Source organism: Bombina bombina, chromosome 4, assembly GCF_027579735.1.
Source record: "Bombina bombina isolate aBomBom1 chromosome 4, aBomBom1.pri, whole genome shotgun sequence".
In the NCBI taxonomy this organism is placed as follows: Eukaryota; Metazoa; Chordata; class Amphibia; order Anura; family Bombinatoridae; genus Bombina; species Bombina bombina.
The window spans coordinates 881,579,103-881,605,463 of NC_069502.1; the positions used below are offsets into that span (position 1 = coordinate 881,579,103).

Here is a 26,361-nt window from a genome sequence, read left to right on the forward strand (position 1 = left end):
AAAGTGATCTGCCGTCTGACTCAGGCACACACTGTACAAACAAAGTGCTAAGTCTGTCTCACACTGTGCATAGTGGTTTAGTGCACACTCAGAAATCCTCTCAAATGCTAATACTTTACTCCTTGTTATAACATTCCCCATGCTCAATTAGCACTCTGTTGTAGTACCCACTAGTGGCTGACAGGGGCCCATTGAGCCCCTGACAGGAGTCACCCCTGTCACCCCCTGATGGTGGCCCTGCGTGTACACTAACCTGTAACTCTCATCCATTACACACATTATACATGCACACTAACCTGTAACACACATCATACGTGCACACTCATCTGTAACTGACAACACTCACACAGATAACACATGCACACTCACCAGTAGCTTACACCGCTCACACATCATACGTGCACATTCACCTGTAACTCACACACATCACACATGCACAGTCACATGTAACTCTCAGCCCTCACACACATCATACGTGTACACTAACCTGTAACTCTCATCCATTCCACACATTATACATGCACACTAACCTGTAACACACATCATACGTGCACACTCATCTGTAACTGACAACACTCACACACATAACACATGCACACTCACCTGTAGCTTATACATGATACGTGCACTCATCTGTAACTGACAACACTCACACACATAACACATGCACACTCACCTGTAGCTTACACCGCTCACACATCATACGTGCACATTGACCTGTAACTCACACACATCACACATGCACAGTCACATGTAACTCTCATGTAACTCTCAGCCCTCACACACATCATACGTGTACACTAACCTGCAACTCTCATCCATTACACACATCATACGTGCACATTCACCTGTAACTCACACGCATCATACGTGCACACTCACCTGAAACTCACACCTCTCACACGCATCACACTTGCACACTCACCTGTAACTCCCACCCCTCCCACACAACATACGTGCACACTCACCTGTAGCTTACACCCTTAACACACATCATACATGCATACTCACCTGTAACTCACATCCCTCACACGCATCATACGTGCAAACTCACTTGTAACTCACATCCCTCACACACATCATACGTGCACACTCACCTGTAAATCACATCCCTCACACATGCACACTTACCTGAGCTGATAATGTCACTAGTTTTCTCATCAGGGGCTCCCAGCTGATGCCTAACACAGAGATCTTCTGTTATCTCATCTTTCACTATGTCAGTGTTATCTGTATCTGTACAAATAAAGCAGATTCAGTTTTTATATCACATGATCTAGTTTTTATAATTTACATGCACAATTACCTGTAACTCATCCCTCACACACACATCGTACGTGCACACTCACCTGTAACTCACATCACTCACACACATAATACATGCACACTCACCCGTAACTCACACCCTTCACACGTGCACACTCACCTGTAACTCACACACATAATACGTGCACAATCGCTCCCACACATCATACGTGCACACTCACCTGTAACTCACATTCCTCACACACATATGTGCACACTCACCTGTAAATCGCATCAATCACACACATCATAGGTGCACACTCACCTGTAACTCACACCACTTACACACATCATACATGCACACTCACCTGTAACTCACATCCCTCACACACATATGTGCACACTCACCTGTAAATCGCATCACTCACACACATCATAGGTGCACACTCACCTGTAACTCACATTCCTCACAAACACATCATACATGCACAATCATCTGTAACTCACATCATATGTGCACACTCACCTGTACTTCAAACCCCTACACACTTTATAAGTGTACACTCACCTGTAACTCACATCCCTTACACACAACATACATGCACACTCACCTGTAATTCACATCCCTCACACACATATGTGCACGCTCACCTGTAGCTCACATCTCTCACACATATCATATGTGCACACTAACCTGTAACTCACATCCCTCACACATATCATATGTGCACACTCACCTGTAACTCACATCCCTCACACATCATACGTACACAATCACCTGTAACTCACATGCCTCACCCACATCATACGTGCACTCACCTGTAATCCATATCCCTGACACACATTATACTTGCACACTCACCTGTAACTCACACCCCTCACACACAACATAGGTGCACACTTACCTGTAACTCACACCCTTCACACATGTCATACATGCATACTCACCTGTAACTCACACCTCTCACACGCATCATAGGTGCACACTCACCTGTAACTCACACCCCTCACACACATCTTGCATGCACACTCACCTGTAACTCACACCCCTCACACACATCTTGCATGCACACTCACCTGTAACTCACACACAACATAGGTGCACACTCACCTGTAACTCACACCTCTCACACGCATCTTGCATGCACACTCACCTGTAACTCACACCCCTCACACATATCTTGCATGCACACTCACCTGTAACTCACACACAACATAGGTGCACACTCACCTGTAACTCACACCTCTCACACGTATCATACGTACACACTCACCTGTAACTCACACACATCATACATGAACACTCATCTGTAACTCACACCCCTCCCACACAACATACGTGCACACTCACCTGTAAATCACATCCCTCACACACGCACACTTACCTGAGCTGATACTGTCACTAGTTTTCTCATCAGGGGCTCCCAGCTGACGCCTAACACAGAGATCTTCTGTTATCTCATCTTTCACTATGTCAGTGTTATCTGTATCTGTACAAATAAAGCAGATTCAGTTTTTATATCACATGATCTAGTTTTTATAACTTTACCATAAAACAGTTTGTGTATTTCCCAGATAGACAATAGCACCAAATACACACTGGTGCTTTTCCTCTGTGCTTTTACTTTTCTTAGCTTAAAGGGACAGTAAATACCAGGTAATTACAAGATTTTCTGCAGTATTGCAAAAAAATTAACATACTAGGTGAGTATGACTTTTTTGGAATACATTAACACTCTGGCTACTGAAAAAACTATTGCAGCAAACAATCTGGACTTGTTAGTGGAGTAGACAAGGCTTGTCAATTTCATTATTTAAAGGGCCACTGTAAGTAAATATTTTCTATGCCTGTTACTAACTAACTACCCCAAATACGCTTTTTATCAATAGCATTTCATTAACATATCTCTACCGTATATCAGAAATCTTGTCTGCAAATTTAATTGTTTTCCAAACCCACTCAGTGGGTATCCTTTGCTCTGTACCAATCCGTTTACAATACCTAGGTTTCAAAATGGCGCTTTAAACACAAAGTTATTGGTTTAAGTATTTTCAACATGCAGTGCTGAAAATAGTGGGCAGGATAACGTGACATCATCAGCGAATAAAAGATATAACTTTTAGAACGTTATGAAACTTCGTTTTGAAGAAAATATAGGTCAGTAGGTTTTAATTAATGTTTATTAACTTTAATATGTTAGTTGTTTAGCTTAAAATTTATAACAGAAAGTAATCCTTTAAGCGAAAAATCCATTGCTTTGAAGTATCTTTATCATGTCTGCTGAAGCTATTATGGGGCAGATATGTAGCAGTGTTAGGCTTGTGAGACCTGCCATGTGCATTTCTAAATGTATTTGCTGGAAATTACACAATTTTCCGGCTCAAATTACAGGAAAAGGTGCAAAGTAAGTAATGAAACTATTTATATATTCAATGTTATTTGTGCACTGGTAATATAGGCAGGCAAACTGGTATATAGTAATAACGGTGCTAAGGTCCATAAACATAATATGTAAATATCACAGAAGACAAGTAGTGACCTTATAATAGCACTCGTACCTCAAAACCTTTATTCAAATACTTATAGAAAATATACTAAAAGTGTATATACAGATATAAAGATATAAATATATTAAGTTTAAAGGGAAAGGAAACCCCCTAATTTTATGATGATTTGGATAGAACACACAATTTTAAACAACTTTTTAATTTACTTCTATTATCAAATTTTCTTCATTCTCTTGTTATCCTTTGCTGAAGGAGCAGCTTTGCACTATGCAGCTAACTGAACACATCTAGTTAGCCAATCACTAAAGACAAATGTGTGCAGGCACTAATCAGCAGCTAGCTCCCACTAGTGTAGGATATGTGCATACCACACCCATACCACATACAAAGAGAACAAAGCACATTTGAAAATAGAAGTTAAATTAAAAAGTGTCTTAAAATGACATGCTCTGAGATCACTTCTGGAGTAGGAGCTAAGTGCAGGTCACGCTAGCACTGTGCTCTGTTACCCCGCGCCACCGGATCTACTTTTCACCACCGGATCTACTTTTCAGATTGTGACGGCGGTGTCGCGTCTTTAAGCCTAACCCTCGAGGAAAACATCTACGGGCCATTACAGGCTCAAGACGGACATCCCTGAGTTGCAACAGCGGATTCAGTGAGGCATTTGCACTCAAGGGGACTGCACTCTCTTGCTTGGTCATAATATGTGTACCCGGTCCGGTCTGAGAGTGCAGTCCCCTTCCGTGTTTTGTATATGTCTAGGGTGATTACATAAGCCTGTGCACCCTTCACTTGCTCCCAGTTTGTTGGATTGAGAGCTTGCATTGTGTGGCTGTTTAGGGAAGAGACCTTGACGTGGTACCTGGGCTTATCCCATTTGGCGAGATGCGGTAACTAACTCTTCCATTTTTGCTTTTAAAGGGATACTAAACCCAATTTTTTTCTTTCATGATTCAGATAGAGCATGAGATTTTAAGCACCTTTCTAATTTACTCCTATTATCACTTTTTCTTTGTTCTCATGCTATCTTAATTTGAAAAAGCAGTACTGTAAGCTTTAGAGCTGGACCATTTTTTGTTCAGCACCTGGGTAGCACTTGCTGATTTGTGGCTAAATGTAGCAAACCAATCAGCAAGCTCTACCAAGGTGCTGAACTAAAAATGGGCCGGCTCCTAACCTTTTATTACTGCTTTTTCAAATCAAGATAACATGAGAACAAAGAAAAAATGATAATAGGAGTAAATTATAAAGTTTCCTAAAATTGCATGCTCTATCTGAATCATGAAAGAAAAAAATGTGGGGTTAGTATCCCTTTAATCTTAGCTGAGAGCTTGTAAGTGAGTGCTGGACTTTCTCTGTGTGCTGTAATAATTTGTTTTGTAATTTTCCCTATGGACCTTGCACCCAGACCTGTCTGGGGTTAACTGCCTGTGGCTCTGGTGACAGTGCAGCTCAAAAAAGTCTGACAAAAGTATGATCTACACCAGCTGCTAGAAAATACAATACCCAAAGGGGTAATGTAACTCTTTCACTCAGTCCCTAATGATAGAAAATATAATACAAAGGTACTGGGATATAATAAGTGCTTAGTTAGATACAGGATACAAATACAAATACTGGATCAAAATACACAAACAAGTGTAATAAAATGAAAACAACTGATTGGTTCACAAGCAATACTGGTCGTAATGGTAAAATTAAAGTCCCAAAAAATGCAGAGAGACACAATGCACGCTGGCTAAGATCTTAGGATAGTTATAAAATGGTGAAAAAGAAATAAAGTGGTAAAAAAATATATAATAAAATAATCAACAATAAAACATGATGAAACAGAGTAAAGGGTGATGTCAAAATCTCTCCATATGCAGTTCCTGGAGTTTCCTGATGGCAAACAGGAGAGACACAAAGTTGAGAAAAAAGAAACCCCAAGGTTCTGCCCCTATTTGGAATCTATTTACAGACTCATACCCCAATCATATGAGGAAAGGTTGAAGCGATGGAATCTGTAACTCGGGCAGCCCTTTTCCCTTTTAGTATGGTGTACTGGATGTAATGAATCAGCTCCTGGATCTCTAACCCGTTCTCTAGTTGTCTGATTGGCTCAGGACCCCGGGGGGCATGGAGGAATATAGAAGGAGAAGAAAGGACGCAAAATAGTGCAATTCTATTTATTCAAATGGATAAAATAACAAAGGAGGGATTAAAAACACTTACACTATATAACCTCAATGATATGAGGTAACGGAAAAGCGTATACGTGGATAACAGAATTCAGCTGTTAGAAAATACACAAGACTGCACCGGCCGGTTGCAGCAACGGAAACAATGCGTAAGGAGATAACTTAAAGAGGCCGATGTACGGCAACGAACAGCGTGTACTGTTAGTACACAGACGCCCGACGCATTTCAAAGGATTTTAAAAATATTCCCTTCTTCATCAGTGGCATAATGCTGAAGTCGGGTGAGGGGCGCTTTTTGAAGTTTAGCGCTGACACTCCCCTTAGACTGCTCACCTTCCTACTGGCTCGGTGGACTCACACCCACAAATATTATAATGAGCGGTTTGGCGAGGACTCTTCAAATTTTATAGGGCATGATTAACGAAACATTGTTAAATATCTATACTTAAATAATAGTTGTTGTTGTTGTTGTTGTTGTTGAACGGGATATTTAAGGCGATAGCACAAATATCCTATATAATAAACGGCCAAGTATGTTTGTCAGATGCAGTCATGCGCAGTAGAGTTTGGATCCTCACAGCAGAGAGCACAGAGCAAAGCAGCGTGTCAGGGGGTGTGACCGACAGGAGCGCCATGATGGGGCACGGCGAGGGGCGTGGCTGGCTGGGGTGCCGAGATTGGGGCGTGGCCGGGCGGGCTGCCTCGATGTGGGCGTGGCCAGAGACGGGCTGTGAGAGAGTGTGCAAAGGGTTTGAAAGAGAGAGCAAAAGAAAGGGGGGAGAGCGTGCAAAAGAGGGGGGAGAGAAAGCCAAAGAGGGGGGAGAGAGCCAAAGATAGTGGGGAGAGAGCCAAAGATAGGGGGGAAAGAGCCAAAGATAGGGGGGAGAGAGCCAAAGAGTGGGGGGAGAAAGCCAAAGAGTGGGGGGAGAAAGCCAAAGAGGGGAGAGAGAGAGAGCAAAAGAGGGGGGAGAGAGAGCAAAAGAGGGGGGAGAGAGAGCAAAAGAGGGGGTAGAGAGAGAGCAAAAGAAAGGGGGGAGAGAGCCAAAGAGGGGGGAGAGAGCCAAAGAGGGGGGAGAGAGAACAAAAACATAATTTATGCTTACCTGATAAATTTATTTCTCTTGTAGTGTATCCAGTCCACGGATCATCCATTACTTGTGGGATATTCTCCTCCCCAACAGGACGTTGCAAGAGGATCACCCACAGCAGAGCTGCTATATAGCTCCTCCCCTCAGTGTCATATCCAGTCATTCGACCGAAACAAATCGAGAAAGGAGAAACCATAGGGTGCAGTGGTGACTGAAGTTTAATTAAAATTTAGACCTGCCTTAAAAGGACAGGGCGGGCCGTGGACTGGATACACTACAAGAGAAATAAATTTATCAGGTAAGCATAAATTATGTTTTCTCTTGTTAAGTGTATCCAGTCCACGGATCATCCATTACTTGTGGGATACCAATACCAAAGCTAAAGTACACGGATGATGGGAGGGACAAGGCAGGAACTTAAACGGAAGGAACCACTGCCTGTAGAACCTCTCTCCCAAAAACAGCCTCCGAAGAAGCAAAAGTATCAAATTTGTAAAATTTTGAAAAGGTATGAAGCGAAGACCAAGTCGCAGCCTTGCAAATCTGTTCAACAGAGGCCTCATTTTTAAAGGCCCAGGTGGAAGCCACAGCTCTAGTAGAATGAGCTGTAATTCTTTCAGGGGGCTGCTGTCCAGCAGTCTCATACACTAAACGGATTATACTCCAAAGCCAAAAGGAAAGAGAGGTTGCCGAGGCCTTTTGACCTCTCCTCTGTCCAGAGTAAACAACAAACAGGTTAGATGTTTGACGAAAATCTTTAGTAGCCTGCAAGTAAAACTTCAATGCACGGACTACATCTAGATTATGCAAAAGGAGTTCCTTCTTTGAAGAAGGATTAGGACATAATGACGGAACAACAATCTCCTGATTGATATTCTTGTTAGAAACCACCTTGGGTAAAAACCCAGGTTTTGTACGCAGAGCCACTTTATCTGAATGAAAGATCAGATAAGGAGAATCACAATGTAAGGCAGATAATTCCGAGACTCTCCGAGCCGAGGAAATAGACATCAGAAAAATAACTTTCCATGATAGAAGTTTGATATCAATAGAATGAAGGGGTTCAAACGGAACCCCTTGAAGAACTTTAAGAACCAAGTTTAAGCTCCATGGGGGAGCAACAGGTTTAAACACAGGCTTAATTCTAACTAAAGCCTGACAAAAAGCTTGAACGTCTGGAACTTCTGCCAGACGCTTGTGTAAAAGAATAGACAGAGCAGAAATCTGCCCTTTTAAAGAACTAGCTGATAATCCTTTATCCAAACCCTCTTGGAGGAAGGACAATATTCTAGGAATCCTAACCCTACTCCATGAGTAATTCTTGGATTCACACCAATGAAGATATTTACGCCATATCTTGTGGTAAATTTTCCTGGTAACAGGCTTTCGTGCCTGTATTAGGGTATCAATTACTGACTCGGAGAAGACACGCTTTGATAGAATCAAGAGTTCAATCTCCATGCAGTCAGTCTCAGAGAAAGTAGATTCGGATGATTGAAAGGACCTTGTATTAGAAGGTCTTGTCTCAGAGGCAGAGTCCATGGTGGAAAGGATGACATGTCCACTCGGTCTGCATACCAGGTCCTGCGTGGCCACGCAGGCGCTATCAATATCACCGATGCTCTCTCCTGTTTGATCTTGGCAATCAGGCGAGGGAGCAGAGGAAACGGTGGAAACACATAAGCCAGGTTGAAGAACCAGGGCGCTGCTAGAGCATCTATTAGTGCCACTTCTGGGTCCCTGGACCTGGATCCGTAACAAGGAAGCTTGGCGTTCTGGCGAGACGCCATGAGATCCAGTTCTGGTTTGCCCCAACGGAGCACCAATTGAGCAAACACCTCCGGATGGAGTTCCCACTCCCCCGGATGAAAAGTCTGACGACTTAGAAAATCTGCCTCCCAGTTCTCTACCCCTGGGATATGGATCGCTGACAGGTGGCAAGAGTGGGTCTCTGCCCAGCGAATTATCTTGGAGACTTCTGACATCGCTAGGGAACTCCTGGTCCCCCCTTGATGGTTGATGTAAGCCACAGTCGTGATGTTGTCCGACTGAAATCTGATGAACCTCAGTTTTGCTAACTGAGGCCAAGCTAGAAGAGCATTGAATATTGCTCTTAACTCCAGAATATTTATTGGGAGGAGTTTCTCCTCCTGGGTCCATGAACCCTGAGCCTTCAGGGAGTTCCAGACTGCACCCCAACCTAGAAGGCTGGCGTCTGTTGTTACAATGGTCCAATCTGGCCTGCGAAAGGTCATACCTTTGGACAGATGGACCCGAGATAACCACCAGAGAAGAGAAGCTCTGGTTTCCTGGTCCAGATTTAGTAGAGGGGACAAATCTGTGTAATCCCCATTACACTGACTGAGCATGCATAATTGCAGCGGTCTGAGATGCAGGCGCGCAAATGGTACTATGTGCATCGCCGCTACCATTAAGCCGATTACTTCCATGCACTGAGCCACCGTGGGGCGCGGAATGGAGTGAAGAACACGGCAAGCATTTAGAAGTTTTGATAATTTTCATTTCTATAGAATCTATTAGAGTCCCTAGGAAGGGAACCCTTGTGAGAGGAAATAGAGAACTCTTTTCTTCGTTCACTTTCCACCCATGCGACCTCAGAAATGCCAGAACTATCTCTGTATGAGACTTGGCAATTTGAAAGCTGGACGCCTGTATCAGGATGTCGTCCAGGTAAGGAGCCACCGCTATGCCTCGCGGTCTTAGAACCGCCAGAAGTGAGCCCAGAACCTTTGTAAAAATTCTTGGGGCTGTAGCCAACCCGAATGGAAGAGCTACAAACTGGTAATGCCTGTCTAGAAAGGCAAACCTCAGGAATCGGTGATGATTCTTGTGAATCGGAATGTGAAGGTAGGCATCCTTTAAGTCCACTGTGGTCATGTACTGACCCTCTTGGATCATGGGTAGGATGGTTCGAATAGTTTCCATCTTGAATGATGGAACTCTGAGGAATTTGTTTAGGATCTTTGAATCCAAAATTGGTCTGAAGGTTCCCTCTTTTTTGGGAACCACAAACAGATTTGAATAAAATCCTTGTCCTTGTTCCGTCCGCGGAACTGGATGTATCACTCCCACTACAAGGAGGTCTTGCACGCAGTTTAGGAATGCCTCTTTCTTTATCTGATCTGCAGATAATCTTGAAAGGTGAAATCTCCCTTGTTGGGGAGAAGCTTTGAAGTCCAGAAGATATCCCTGAGATATGATCTCCAACGCCCAGGGATCCTGAACATCTCTTGCCCACGCCTGGGCGAAGAGAGAGAGTCTGCCCCCTACTAGATCCGTTATCGGATAGGGGGCCGCTCCTTCATGCTGTCTTGGAGGCAGCAGCAGGCTTTCTGGCCTGCTTGCCCTTGTTCCAGGACTGGTTAGGTTTCCAGGCCTGCTTAGATTGAGCAAAAGTTCCCTCTTGTTTTGAGGTAGAGGGAGTTGATGCTGCACCCGCCTTGAAATTTCGAAAGGCACGAAAATTAGACTGTTTGGCCCTGTCCTGAGGAAGGGTATGACCCTTACCTCCAGTAATGTCAGCAATAATTTCTTTCAAACCAGGCCCGAATAAGGTCTGCCCCTTGAAAGGAATGTTAAGTAATTTAGACTTTGAAGTCACATCAGCTGACCAGGATTTAAGCCATAGCGCCCTACGCGCCTGGATGGCTAATTCGGAATTCTTAGCGGTTAGTTTAGTCAAATGAACAATGGCATGAGAAACAAATGAATTAGCTAGCTTAAGTGTTCTAAGCTTGTCAATAATTTCAGTCAATGGAGCTGTATGGATGGCCTCTTCCAGGGCCTCAAACCAGAATGCCGTCGCAGCAGTGACAGGTGCAATGCATGCAAGGGGCTGTAAAATAAAACCTTGTTGAACAAACATTTTCTTAAGGTAACCCTCTAATTTTTTTATCCATTGGATCTGAAAAAGCCCAACTGTCCTCAACCGGGATAGTGGTACGCTTTGCTAAAGTAGAAACTGCTCCATCCACCTTAGGGACTGTCTGCCATAAGTCCCGTGTAGTGGCATCTATTGGAAACATTTTTCTAAATATAGGAGGTGGGGAAAAGGGCACACCGGGTCTATCCCACTCCTTACTAATGATTTCTGTAAGCCTTTTAGGTATTGGAAAAACATCAGTACTCACTGGCACTGCAAAGTATTTATCCAGCCTACACAATTTCTCTGGCACTGCAATTGTGTCACAGTCATTTAGAGCAGCTAATACCTCCCCAAGCAATACACGGAGGTTCTCAAGTTTAAATTTAAAATTAGAAATCTCTGAATCAGGTCTCCCCGATTCAGAGACGTCACCCACAGACTGAAGCTCTCCGTCCTCAGGTTCTGCATAGTGTGACGCAGTATCAGACATGGCTCTTACAGCATCTACGCGCTCTGTATCTCGTCTAACCCCAGAGCTATCGCGCTTGCCTCTTAATTCTGGCAATCTGGCTAATACTTGTGACAGGGTATTATTCATGATTGCAGCCATGTCTTGCAAAGTAATCGCTATGCAAAAGAGAGGGGGGAGAGAGCCAAAGAGGGGGAGAGAGAACAAGAGAGGGGGGAGAGAGCCAAAGAGAGGGGGGAGAGAGCCAAAGAGTGGGGGGAGAAAGCCAAAGAGGGGAGAGAGAGAGAGCAAAAGAGGGGGGAGAGAGAGAGCAAAAGAGGGGGAGAGAGAGAGAGCAAAAGAGGGGGGAGAGAGAGAGCAAAAGAAAGGGGGGAGAGAGCAAAAGAAAGGGGGGAGAGAGCCAAAGAGGGGGGAGAGAGCCAAAGAGAGGGGGGGGAGACAAAGAGGGGAGAGAAAGAGCAAAAGAGGGGGGAGAGAGCAAAAGAGAGGGGGGAGAGAGCCAAAGAGGGGGGAGAGAGAGAGACAAAAAGGGGGGAGAGAGAACAAAAGAGAGAGGGGGAACAAAAGAGAGGGGGGGAACAAAAGTGAGGGGGGGAGCAAAAGAGAGGAGGGAGAGAGCCAAAGAGGGGGAGAGAGCCAAAGAGGGGGAGAGAGCCAAAGAGGGGGAGAGAGAACAAAAGAGAGGGGGGAGAGAGAGCAAACAAGAGGGGGGAGAGAGCCAAAGAGAGGGGGGAGAGAGCCAAAGAGAGGGGCGAGAGAGCCAAAGAGAGGGGGGAGAGAGCCAAAGAGAGGGGGGAGAGAGCCAAAGAGGGGAGAGAGAGAGCAAAAGAGGGGGGAGAGAGAGACAGCAAAAGATAGGAGAGAGAGACAGCAAAAGATAGGAGAGAGAGAGCAAAAGAGAGGGGGGAGAGAGCAAAAGAGAGGGGGGAGAGAGCCAAAGAGGGGGAGAGAGAGCAAAAGAGAGGGAGGAGAGAACCAAAGAGGGGGGAGAGAGAGCAAAAGAGAGGGGGAGAGAGAGCCAAAGAGAGGGGGGGGAAAGAGAGCCAAAGAGAGGAGAGAGAGAGCCAAAGAGGGGGAAGAGAGCCAAAGAGAGGGGGAGAGACAAAGAGGGGAGAGAAAGAGCAAAAGAGAGGGGGAGAGAGCAAAAGAGAGGGGGGAGAGAGCCAAAGAGGGGGGGAGAGAGAGAGCCAAAGAGGGGGGAGAGAGAGAACAAAAGAGAGGGGGGGAGCAAAAGAGAGGGGGGAGAGAGCCAAAGAGGGGGAGAGAGAACAAAAGAGAGGGGGGAGAGAGAGCAAACGAGAGGGGGGAGAGAGAGCAAACGAGAGGGGGGAGAGAGAGCAAACGAGAGGGGGGAGAGAGAGCAAACGAGAGGGGGGAGAGAGCCAAAGAAGGTGGAGAGAGAGCCAAAGAGAGAGGGGAGAGAGAGCAAAAAAAATGGGGGAGAGAGAGCAAACAAAGGGGGGAGAGAGAGCAAAAGAAAGGGGAGAGAGAGAGGGGGAGAGAGAGCAAAGGAAAGGGGAGAGAGAGGGGAGAGAGAGGGGAGAGAGAGAGAGACAAAGATAGGGGGAGAGAGAGCAAGAGAGAGGGGAGAGAGAGAGCAAGAGAGACGGGGAGAGAGAGCAAAAGAGAGGGAGTGAGAGCAAGTGCTTGCACTTTTCATCAGGTTTTTTTTCAGGTAATATACTATTTAGTTACAAATAGTTTTACACATAGCTAATGTTGCACATTGTCAGGATCAGTCAAGTTCACTAAGTGTTTCAAATAAGAAATCATAGTGTAAGAGTGGGACCTCAGCTGCTGAGATATATCTATGCACTTATATATATATATATATATATATATATAAAAGTAACAAACTTGCACTCGCTGGTCTTTTTAATGGAATAATTTACTGAAAATTTGTGACGTTTCGAGGACAAAAATCCCCTTCCTCAGACAATGTGTTTAACAAACAATAGTGACTTTATACACTGTGTAAAACCAAACCCCTCCCCTCAATTAGACAAAAAAAACCGCCAAATTGGTAACTATGGTGACCACTAAGTCACATTATACACAAACAAGTGCTATCATATAAAAATATGTATCAATGAGCCATCCTGGCTCTAACATGATAGTGACAGCCCAAGTGCACAATAAGGAAACTGTGATACAATGGAAACAGACGTGAAATACGAACAGATCACATAATCAATAGAATGAGGGTTTCCAATCGATCATTCATACCGCCATTTGTTGCTCCATATAATGTCTAAAGATACTAGAGATCAGAATCACAACACTAGTTAATAACTCACCAGAATAGGGACGCATACCAGAGACTCAGTGTCCATTCACTGCCGCACCGGTACACAACGCCGGGTAGGGAACCCGGAACTGCACAGGACTCTCACGTGGGGGGCAATCGGCCAATCACCGGAATTGTTTACCGTTGCCGCAGTGACCATTAGCATCAAGTCACACGTAAGTCTGCAGCGCTGGAATACACACACGCATGATGTTAGCTGAGCGGAGCACTGATACATATTTTATATGATAGCACTTGTTTGTGTATAATGTGACTCAGTGGTCACCATAGTTACCAATTTGGCATTTTTTTTGTCTAATTGAGGGGAGGGGTTTGGTTTTACACAGTGTATAAAGTCACTATTGTTTGTTAAACACATTGTCTGAGGAAGGGGATTTTTGTCCTCGAAACGTCACAAATTTTCAGTTCCATTAAAAAGACCAGCGAGTGAAAGTTTGTTACTTTTTTATATTGATTTTTACTAGCACCCTGGCAGTTGTTACAAAGTGAGAGTGCACAACTTTGCTACTGATATCCAATTTTCGTTGTTGCACCCACAAGGAAGAGACCTCTCCTAAATTAGACTCTGTTTTATTACACTTACACCTATCACCAGCACCACCATTGGACTGTGGTAGTTTACAATGGATTCTGATGTGGAAAACATACAGACCCCCCCCTTTCTGAGGATGATGCAGCCAGAATTTTATTTAACCCTGAAGATGAGACCACTGGTGGCAATACAGCACAGGCCATCTATTTGGCAATATTGAAATTAAAAAAGAAAGAAGCTGACCTACGACTACATGGGGTTTACTTGTCCGAATATTATAGAAGGCATATGATCCCAAGGGGCTTTAGAATTCGTAACCAACCTACAATTGGACGCAACAACCCAGAGTTTTGCAAGCGCTGGTGCGCTATACTCAATAAATGCTCCTTAGACCTTATTCTTTTGGTTACAGAGGAAGTCAGGAACCAACTTGATAGGATCAAAGTGGAGATTCAAGAATGGGAGAGAGATAAGGTGCTGATTATGACCGAGGATCCCTCTGAACAGTGGCTGGACAAGTTAGCCTCTCAAATTAAAGAATACAAGGATACCCTGGTGCAATTCAAAAATAGAAAATTGCAAACGGTAACCGAAGATCATAAAGAAAAAACGGTCTATAGGTGGTTGAATGGCAGTGACAACAGAAGACCCTTTCCACAGCGCCGTAGGAGACAGAGATTTCATACAAAACAGTCTCTGCAAACAGTAGATAGTAGTTCTGGATCTGATTCAGAAGCTACACAGGGCCAGAGAGGAGTAATGGATGGCCAATCTTCTAGCCACCAGGTTTTTCAAGGGGTCACTACCCGAGCCGGCCAACAAAGACGAGGAAGAGGCCGCATGTTCGGAGGGGCGGCTGGAGAGAAAAAGCCACCACTACCATCCAGGCAATAACAACTACTAGCCCCAGGGAGGACTTAGTAGTGAATATCAGTAATAGAGTCCTCTCTATGGCAGAGAGAAGTGTCTTGAATAGAGGCTTAAGCTTTGTGCCATCAGGTAAAGGTGATGATTTTACTACCTATATTGATTGCCAAAGATTCCAACGGTCACTTAGACTAAAAGAATTCTTTAAAGATTACTCTGCCGATGGAAACCAACAAATGTTTAAGACAAGAAGCTCTTTTGATCCTTCAAGCAATAATGCTAGTATCAAGACCTTTATGAGATCGGTTTCGCAAGATTTGAAAAATTATGGATCCAATAGATACCATAATAATTTATCTGCACAAGAAAAAGAAGCGATTTTTACACTCTCTAAGGACCCGGACATTGTAATCCGGACTGCGGACAAGGGAGGTGCAGTGGTGGTACTAAACTACAAGTACTATAGTGAGGAGATCAAGCACCAACTCAGTGACACTGACACCTACCAAGCATTAAATATGGATCCTACTAAGCAATTTCAAACACTCATAGACCAGGTTGTGCAAGAGGGGTTCCATGAAGGATGGATTGATGAAGACACAGTGGGGTTTCTGAAGATCAAACATCCAGTGTGCCCAATTTTATACACACTCCCCAAGATTCATAAAAACTTGGAGAGGCCTCCTGGTAGGCCTATCGTCTCTGCTCGCGATTCCATCACTTCTAGGCTGGCCATTTTTGTGGACTTTTTTTACAACCATTGGTGAAGAACATGAGGTCCTACTTAAGGGATTCCACACAACTCATTGAAGAGATAAGAACTATTACGTTCCAAGAGCCGTGTATCTTGGTAACGGCCGACGTTAACAGTCTTTACACTATCATCCCACATGAGGCAGGGAAGCAACTAGTGTCTGATGCTTTGGATAGATATCCGTATGTGGGTCCTCCGAGAGATTTTCTTATTAAACTGCTAGATCTAAGTCTGCGGTTAAATTACTTTAAGTTTGAGGGAAAGTACCATCAGCAAATATCAGGTACGGCCATGGGATCGAATGTGGCCCCCTCACTAGCCAACATCTACATGGAGCACTACGAAACAGCAGTGATGGGAATCTACCACAAGCCTGAAGTACTATTCTATAAAAGGTACATCGACGATTTGTTAATTGTCTGGAATGGCACAGTCTCTGAGCTTGAAACATGGTTTGCGCAGCTGAACTCTCTTTGCAATCCAGTAAAGTTTAAGTTGAAGCATGATATGTCAAGCATTGAGTTCCTAGACCTAAATATCTTCAAAAGGGATAATGGCCAATTAGGGACCTCACTGTTTAGGAAACCGACCGACAGAAATTCAATTCTTCATGCTACTAGCAATCATCCAGTAGCACTTCTCAAAGCAATTCCGAAAGCCCAACTCTGTCGGACTATTAGGAATAATAGTGACAAGACTAGAAGAGATCAGCAACTTGAAGATATGCAACAACGCTTCACGCAAAGAGGATACAATCCCCGCCTGGTCTATCAGAGTAGAGTGCTAGCTGAAAATGAGGATAAAACCCTGACTACTTTCAGGAACAAGGATGAGCAGAGAATGACATTTACGACTATATATAGTCCCCTGACGAGATCTTTGGGAAAGTCACTAAGAGAACATTGGCACATTGTACAGGGTGATCCATCACTTCCATTCAGTAATTGGCAACATCCTAGAGTGGGGTACAAACGTGATAAGAACCTTAAAGATCTTCTGATGCTAACAGATCCGACTCATTGCTATACCCCTGAGACATGGTTGTCACAGAAAAAGAAACCAGGGTGTTATAGGTGCTTAGGATGCACGACCTGCAATTCTATGATTCCAGGGGCCACCTTTGGCCACCCTCACCGCAACCAGAGATACAAGATTAGGCATGTATTAACTTGTACCACCACCCATGTGGTATACTTATTAAATTGTAGCTGTGGGCGTTTTTATGTGGGTAAAACCACAGACGATGCCAGAATTCGGTTTGCCAACCATAGGTCTTCAATCAGGACATCACTTAAAAAGGGTTCGAGTGACCAGCCAGTAGCTAGACACTTTGTGGAAAAAGGACATGGACTCCAGGACTTAAGATTTACACTAATAGACCATGTCCCCCCATTGAGGCGAGGGGGTGACAGGGATACATTCCTTCTACAAATTGAGGCCAAGTGGATCTTTTGATTAAACACCCTTCAACCACATGGACTGAACACTATGGGGCCTAGTTATCAAGCCGTCAACCTCAAATACGCTGGAATTCCGCAGCGTATTTGTGGCGCGGCTGATTCGCCTTAGTTATCAAAGGCTCGAGACCGGCAAAAGTAGAATTTTGTGACGTAAACTTCGATCCGCCGGACTCAGTCCGACACCGATCGATTCTTACGTCACTCCAGATGTTCCGCACACAAGTGCGGCACAATCTCACTACTTTTGCTAGTTATCAAAAAACTAGCAGGTACGCTCGGCACTTTTACGGCCCAGCGTACCTGGTTTTCAAAGCGCCAGCCTGGAGGCGGCGGATCCCATAGGAATCAATGGGAGTCTGACCATAGCGAAAGTACAAGTTCGCTGCTGACAGACATCCCATTGATTCCTATGGGAGATGTCTACACCTAACACCCTAACATGTACCCCGAGTCTAAACACCGCTAATCTGACCCCCCCTACACCGCCGCAACTAAATAAAGTTATTACCCCCTAAACCGTCGCTCCCGGAGCCCACCGCAAGCTACTCTATACATATTAACCCCTAAACCGCCGCTCCCTGAACCCGCCGCAACCTATATTAAATGTATTAACCCCTATCCTGCCCCCCCTACACCGTCGCCACCTATAACAAATTTATTAACCCCTAATCTGCCCCCCCTACACCGTCGCCACCTATAATAAATTTATTAACCCCTATCCTGCCCCCCACTACGCCGCCGCCACTGTAATAAAATTATTAACCCCTAAACCTAAGTCTAACCCTAACGCCCCCCTAACTTAAATATTAATTAAATAAATCTAAATAAATTAACTCTTATTAACTAAATGAATCCTATTTAAAACTAAATACTTACCTTTAAAATAAACCCTAATATAGCTACAATATAATTAATAATTATATTATAGCTATCTTAGGATTTATATTTATTTTACAGGTAACTTTCAATTTATTTTAACCATGTACAATAACTATTAAATAGTTATTAACTATTTAATAGCTTACCTAGCTAAAATAAAGAGAAATGTACCTGTGAAATAAATCCTAACCTAAGTTACAATTACACCTAACACTACACTATACTTTAATAAATTATTCCTATTTAAAAATAAATACTTACCTGTAAAATAAACCCTAAGATAGCTACAATGTAATTAATAATTATATTATAGCTATCTTAGGATTTATATTTATTTTACAGGTAACTTTGTATTTATTTTAGCTAGTTAGAATAGTTATTAAATAGTTATAAACTATTTAATAACTACCTAGCTAAAAGAAATACAAAATTACCTGTAAAATAAATCCTAACCTAAGTTACAATTAAACCTAATACTACACTATCATTAAATTAACTAAATAAACTACATACAAATAACTACAATTAAATACAATTACATAAACTAACTAAAGTACAAAAAATAAAAAAAGCTAAGTTACAAAAAATAAAAAAATAAGTTACAAACATGTTAAAAATCTTACAACAATTTTAAGCTACTTACACCTAATCTAAGCCCCCTAATAAAATAACAAACCCCCCCAAAATAAAAAAAATCCCTACCCTATTCTAAATTAAATAAATTTCAAAGCTTTTTTACCTTACCAGCCCTTAAAAGGGCCATTTGTGGGGGCATGCCCCAAAAAGTTCAGCTCTTTTGCCTGTAAAAGAAAAATACAACCCCCCCCCCCAACATTAAAACCCACCACCCACATACCCCTAATCTAACCCAAACCCCCCTTACAAAAACCTAACACTAATCCCCTGAAGATCATCCTACCTTGAGTCGTCTTCACTCAGCCGAGCCACCGATGGAACTGAAGAGGACATCCGGAGCGGAAGAAGTTAATCATCCAAGTGGCGCTGAAGAAATCTTCCATCCGATGAAGTCATCATCCAGGCGGCGCTGAAGAAGTCTTCGATCCGGCCGATGTCATCTTCAAAGAGGCGCTGAAGAGGTCTTCTATCCGGGCGAAGTCATCTTCCAAGCCGGGTCTTGAATCTTCCTTCCGCCGACGCGGAACCACCTTCTTCCCCGACGGACTACGACGAATGACGGCTCCTTTAAGGGACGTCATCCAAGATGGCGTCCCCTCAATTCCGATTGGCTGATAGGATTCTATCAGTCAATCGGAATTAAGGTAGGAAAAATCTGATTGGCTGATGGACATGGTTAAAATAAAATGGAAAGTTACCTGTAAAATAAATATAAATCCTAAAATAGCTATAATATAATTATTATTTATATTGTAGCTATATTAGGGTTTATTTTAAAGGTAATTATTTAGTTTTAAATAGGATTCATTTAGTTAATAAGAGTTAATTTATTTAATTAATATTTAAGTTAGGGGGGCGTTAGGGTTAGGGTTAGACTTAGGTTTAGGGGTTAATAATTTTATTACAGTGGCGGCGGCGTAGTGGGGGGCAGGATAGGGGTTAATAAATTTATTATAGGTGGCGACGGTGTAGGGGGGGCAGATTAGGGGTTAATAAATTTATTATAGGTGGCGACGGTGTAGGGGGGGCAGATTAGGGGTTAATAAATTTATTATAGGTGGCGACGGTGTAGGGGGGGCAGATTAGGGGTTAATAAATTTATTATAGGTGGCGACGGTGTAGGGGGGGCAGATTAGGGGTTAATAAATTTATTATAGGTGGCGACGGTGTAGGGGGGGCAGGATAGGGGTTACTAGGTATACTGTAGGTGGCAGCGGTGTCCGGGAGCGGCGGTTTAGGGGTTAATACATTTATAAGAGTTGCGGCGGGGTCTAGGAGCGGCGGTTTAGGGGTTAGTAACTTTATTTAGTTGCGGGGGGCTCCGGGGGCGCCGGTATAGGGGGTAGAACAGTGTAGTTTAGTGTGAGTGCTTAGTGACAGGCTAGCAATAAAGCTGGGAAAAAGCTGAAGGGCAGCGAGATCGGATGAGTGATAACTGTCACAGTCCGCTGCTCATCGCCCTGCGGCTTTTTGACAGCTTTATTTGATAACTTAGGCGAACGTATTCAAGGTCCGCGGCGGCGAAGGTAGGCGAGCTTAGGCGGACGTATTGGGCCGGCGAATCCAGAAAAGTAGACAGCTTGATAACTACCCCCCTATGTTTGATTAGCACTGTTTTTTATAGATTGAAGTTTCCTGCCCTGTGCCATAATAATAATTTTTGGAACCCACATAGACAGATTGGGAGAGTCCACTTATCATTTAATTCAATTTAATTCACCTAAGCTCTGTTGACATTTCCTACACCCTGTATTGGTGATTTGGGCTTTTAACTATGTATATTCCCCCTTCTTTCTTTGTACTCTGAATGTGTCTCTAATTGATGGTATGTAGAGAGCTTGGGAGATGTTATTTGTAGGTTACTATTGAATTTAGGTATTTCTTTTTTGGGGGTGACATTTTATCATATTGTCTGTTGTCCGGTGACTATATCTTTGTTAGTCTTAACCTTTTCTATGGTCCTAATCTTTGGGATATTTATGGCTGTAATATTCATATGAATGGGGGTTATCTTCCTGGCAATCATTATTGCACAGTATGGTCAATGTGGAAACTACAGCTCTATCTTTTGTGAAAGTGGGCCCTTTTGAATGTGGAAGCTTCTGTCTGACAGAGTATATGAAGGTGTGACTATCGGTGTATCTCTGACTGTGGTGATATGTATTCCTGATGTGTGTAGTCTGATTTTACATCATTGACCCTTATTCTGCTGTACTTTAATTTGATTCAGTGCTGCGCTCAGCTAACATCATGCGTGTGTGTATTCCAGCGCTGCAGACTTACGTGTGACTTGATGCTAATGGTCACTGCGGCAACGGTAAACAATTCCGGTGATTGGCCGATTGCCCCCCACGTGAGAGTCCTGTGCAGTTCCGGGTTCCCTACCCGGCGTTGTGTACCGGTGCGGCAGTGAATGGACACTGAGTCTCTGGTATGCGTCCCTATTCTGGTGAGTTATTAACTAGTGTTGTGATTCTGATCTCTAGTATCTTTAGACATTATATGGAGCAACAAATGGTGGTATGAATGATCAATTGGAAACCCTCATTCTATTGATTATGTGATCTGTTCGTATTTCACGTCTGTTTCCATTGTATCACAGTTTCCTTATTGTGCACTTGGGCTGTCACTATCATGTTAGAGCCAGGATGGCTCATTGATACATATTTTTATATGATAGCACTTGTTTGTGTATAATGTGACTTAGTGGTCACCATAGTTACCAATTTGGCGGTTTTTTTTGTCTAATTGAGGGGAGGGGTTTGGTTTTACACAGTGTATAAAGTCACTATTGTTTGTTAAACACATTGTCTGAGGAAGGGGATTTTTGTCCTCGAAACGTCACAAATTTTCAGTAAATTATTCCATTAAAAAGACCAGCGAGTGCAAGTTTGTTACTTTTTTATATTGATTTTTACTAGCACCCTGGCAGTTGTTACAAAGTGAGAGTGCACATCTTTGCTAATGATATATATATATATATATATAGATATATATATATATATATATATAGTTGGTTTGTAGCAAAAGAGTTATTGTTACTTAACATTGATGTCCACCAGGATAGTGTCAAGCAACAATTAAATCAGTTGGCTATAGTTAGTATCAGGTCAGAGTGTGAGGAGTACTCTATGGCCTGCCACATGTGTTTGAAACACTGAATGGTTGCAGCAGAGTATCTCACGTAGTAACCATCTTTACATTGAGTTTGGAAATAAGCTATAATGAATCAGACATGTCACATTATATAGAGGACATAAGGTTGTACAACTTATCAGGATTATGATCATATAGTTACTGAGAATAAACATTAAGCATGCTAGGAATCAGGGAATGCTTATATTGTCCCAGGATGTTAAACACGTTATTGCTGTTTTAATTAACTTAGCTCCCGGTCAGCGGTGCAAACATGTATCGCAAGTACCTGGATGAAGTGACTCCCTGTAACATAGGACAAGGATCGGGTAACAGAAGTTATCCCCAGTGCCAAATAGGTGTGAGGAGAGGATCAGGCGAAACTGTAGCTCCGTGTACTCCGTGGATGGCGTGTGACGTCACCGCGGAGTGATCCGATGTAGATCCGGCTGGAAGTTCAGAAGTTACCAGACTGCTTGAAAGAGTTGCGGTTAGTTAGGCTCAGGTGAAACAATACCGTTGGCTACCAGAAGGTGGCTAACAAAACAATACCAAGCAGTGAGGGAAGGAATAAGCTGTACTTAAATAGGATAACAAGGTGAAGGGTGATCCGGATTTAAAGGCACAGTAGAAATAGTAACAATAGATGTCAACAGTCCTGACAATATCCCCCCTTCTAAGAGCAACACCGGTGCTCAGGGGCGAGAGCGTTCAGGATTCCTGCGGTGGAATAAGGAGAGCAGTGTGGGAGCCGAGATGTTACCAGCAGGTTCCCAGAAATCATGATCTGAAGAGTAGCCCTTCCAGCTGACAAGATACTGCAGGGTTCCACGAAAACGCTGAGAATCTAGGATGGTACGAACGTCGTATTTGGATCTATGGAGACCTGAGGAGCGTAGTCAGAGGAAAGGTTTCTTAAGGCTTTATATGGTTTGAGGAGAAAAACATGGAAAGTAGGGTGTACTTTCATGTTGTCTGGTAGTTTGAGCCTTACAGCATTGACATTAATAATGTGAGTTATAGGATAGGGTCCGATGTACAAAGGAGAGAACTTTTTGGTGGGAGTGTTAAGTTTTAGATTTCTGGTGGATAACCACACAAGGTCTCCGATGGCATAGGACGGTGGTTTCCTTCTTTTCCTATCGTAGTACATTTTCTGTGTTTTCTTGGATTCTTCAATAGCTGTTTGTATAATAGTGAATTTGGATGAAATAGTATCAGAGATCGGATATGTTGGGAAAAAGACTATGATTATCTGGGAGTAGATGGAACCTGGGGTGAAAACCATAGTTGGAAAAGAAAGGTGTGGTTTTGGTTGTGGAGTGGACAGAGTTATTAAAGCAGAATTTAGCATATGGAAGATGAGTGGACCATAGATGTTGTTGAGCGGAACAATAAAGTCTCAAGTATTGTTCGATCCATTGGTTACATCTTTCTGTCTGTCCGTTACTTTGAGGATAATAAGCTGTTGTGCGTTTTTTGTCAATGTTGAATATCTTACAGAACTCTGTCCATAATCTACTAGAAAACTGAGTCTCTCTGTCACTAAGAATGGAGTTTGGGAGACCATGAAGTTTGAAAACATGTGTTATAAGCAGTTGAATAGTTTCCATAGCAGTGGGTAATTTATTGTATGCGATGAAATGAGACATCTTGCTGAATAGGTCTACTACTACTAAAATGGTGTTATTGTTGTTTGATTTTGGTAAATCGACTAAAAAAATCGATAGCGATCTCAGACCAGGGTCTAGATGGAGTACTGAGTGGTAGTAGGAAACCATAAGGTGCTTGTTTTGCGGATTTGGAAACTGTGCATTTATGGCATGATGAGACATGATTTTTTACACCAATATGATCTCCTTGTGAGTTCTAGAGTCTTTTTGAAACCTGGGTGTCCAGCTAACAAAGAATCATGGGTGGTCTGTAACACCATCTGTCGGCGAACAGGTGGGATGTACAAAAGATTTTGATGGTAATATAAGCCATCATCTCTCCTATCTTGGAGAGTTAGGGGTTTTGTTTGATCAACTGTTTGTTCTTGTATTAATTGTGGCTTAAAATCACAAACAAAAGATATAAATCTTTCTTTTGGTATCAAGCTCTGGTCGGGTGCCCGATGCGTTCAAAAGAGGGCAACCTAGAGAGGGTATCTGCTTTGTGGTTTTTGTTCGCTGGTCGGTAGACTATTTGATATTTAAATCTGGTGAGGAACAGATTCCACCTTACTTGTCTGGCGGAGAGAGTTCTTGTGCATTTGAGGTATTGCAAGTTCCTATGATCTGTGTAGATCAATATCGGAACTATAGTACCCTCCAAAAGATGCCTCCAGTGTTCAAGGGAAAGCTTAATGGCCAACAATTCTTTGTCCCCTATAGGGTAATTCTGTTCAGCTGCATTTAAAGAACGAGAAAAAAAAGCAACTGGGTGAAGAGGTTGTTTGATAGCTTCTCGTTGTGAGAGAACTGCACCTACAGCGATGTCTGAGGCATCAACCTCTAAAACATATTGGTAATCAGGATTGGGGAACCTGAGTATAGGTGCAGTGGTGAATTTTAATTTTAGAAAGTCAAACGCTTTTTGTGACTCTTGGTTCCAAATGAATGGTACTGTGGTTCTGGTAAGTGTAGTTAGTGGTTTGGTAAGTTTAGAGAAGATTTTTATAAACTTGCGATAAAAATTTGCAAAACCCAAAAATCTTTGGACGTCTTTTCTTGATTTAGGGGTTGGCCAATCTTTGATGGTTCGTATTTTTGTTTCCTCCATATAGATTCCTGAGGAGGTGATAACATATCCCAGGAAGGCTATGCTCTGTGTATTAAAAATACATTTTTCAAGTTTGACATAAAGGTGGTTTTCTCTTAATCTAGACAGGACTTGTCTGACATGAAGAATGTGTTCAGTAAGGGTCTTAGAGTATATTAATATGTCTTCAAGATATATGACAATAAAAACATCTAAGATGTCTCTGAATAAATCATTTATCAAGTGTTGAAAAGTGGCCGGGGCGTTACAGAGCCCGAATGGCATGACTGTATATTCATAGTGGCCGTATCGGGTCCGGAATGCCGTCAACCACTCATCCCCCTTTCTTACTCTGATCAAATTATACGCCCCCCTAAGGTCCAACTTCATAAAGAACTTTGCCCCTTCCAGTCTCTCAATTAATTCTGGAAAAGGGTATCTATTCTTTACTGTGATTTTATTTAACTGTCTATAGTCTATAATGGGCCTTAGGGAGCCGTCTTTGTTTTTCACAAAAAAGATTCCGGCTCCCGCAGGCGACGTAGAAGTGCATATAAAACCCTTCCTGAGATTATCTTCTAGATAAGATTTTTAAATGCTCAAGTTCTGTTTTGGAAAGAGGGAATATGTGCCCACAGGGAATCTCTGCACCGGGAAGAATGTCTATTGGGCAGTCGTATTTCCTGTGAGGGGGTAAACTCGGATTCAGTTTTGTTTAATAGATCCGAAAAATCACTGTATTCAGTGGGTATGTGGTAGTCTGGTGTAGTCTGAGAGGTAAGGAGAATACCTATAGGGAAACATGTAGTGGAGCAGTATTTGGAGTTAAATGTGAGAGAAAGAGTGGCCCACGATATATGAGGGTTGTGCAGGCTTAACCAAGTTAAACCTAAAATTATGGGAGAGACTGGTGAGGTTATTACATCAAATGAGATATATTCTCTATGATGGTCACTTGTGGAAACCAATAGAGGAATAGTTTGGAATTCAACCGGCCCTGAAGTAATAACTTTTCCATCAATACCACGCAAAAGAATGGGAGACTTTTTCTGCACAAGTGGTATTTTATTTCTATTTGTGAATTCCTTATCTATATAACATGCTGTTGCACCAGAGTCAATTATTGCTGGAACGTTGACCCGTTGGAGATCCCACTGTAACAAAAGAGTGAGTTTACAGTAGGTTCTCATAGAATCATAAGTGTTACAACAAGAAACAGTAGGATCAGTCTTACCCTTTCGTTGTCTTTGAAGAGGACAGTCTCTCACAGTATGCTCCTCAGAGGCACAGTATAAACAGAGGTTGTTTTCTCGTCTTCTGTTTTTCTCTTGGGTAGTCAAGGGCCCCTTCAGGAACCCTATATCCATGGGTTCTGCAAGTGTCTTACTAGAGACATGGGGGGAAGTGGCTGTACTGTGTTTTTTTAAGTGTGTGTCTTGATAGGATCTTTCATACATTCGCTCTCTAAGGCGTCTGTCTATCGTGATACTGAGATTGATTAAGCCTTCTAGAGTAGGGGGGAGGTCTATGCGAGACAACTCATCCTTAATAGGCTCAGAAAGGCCGAGTCTAAACTGATTTTTAAGAGACACATCATTCCACTGGGAATCTTTTGCCCATTTTTTAAAATCTGTGATGTACTCTTCTACAATTCTTCTCTTTTGTTTTA

General features: G+C 42.9%; 1 protein-coding gene across 1 annotated transcript in view; it reads right to left on the reverse strand.

The window, feature by feature from the left end:
• The window catches only part of LOC128657427 (zinc finger protein 2-like), a 223,680-nt gene that overhangs the window by 119,540 nt on the left and 77,779 nt on the right, over window positions 1–26,361 (reverse strand). The window contains exons 3-4 of the mRNA XM_053711779.1: window positions 2,631–2,735; window positions 1,132–1,236 (exon numbers count right to left, since the gene is read on the reverse strand). Coding sequence (XP_053567754.1) covers window positions 1,132–1,236; window positions 2,631–2,735 — 210 coding nt within the window. The remainder of the gene's footprint in view (window positions 1–1,131; window positions 1,237–2,630; window positions 2,736–26,361) is intronic.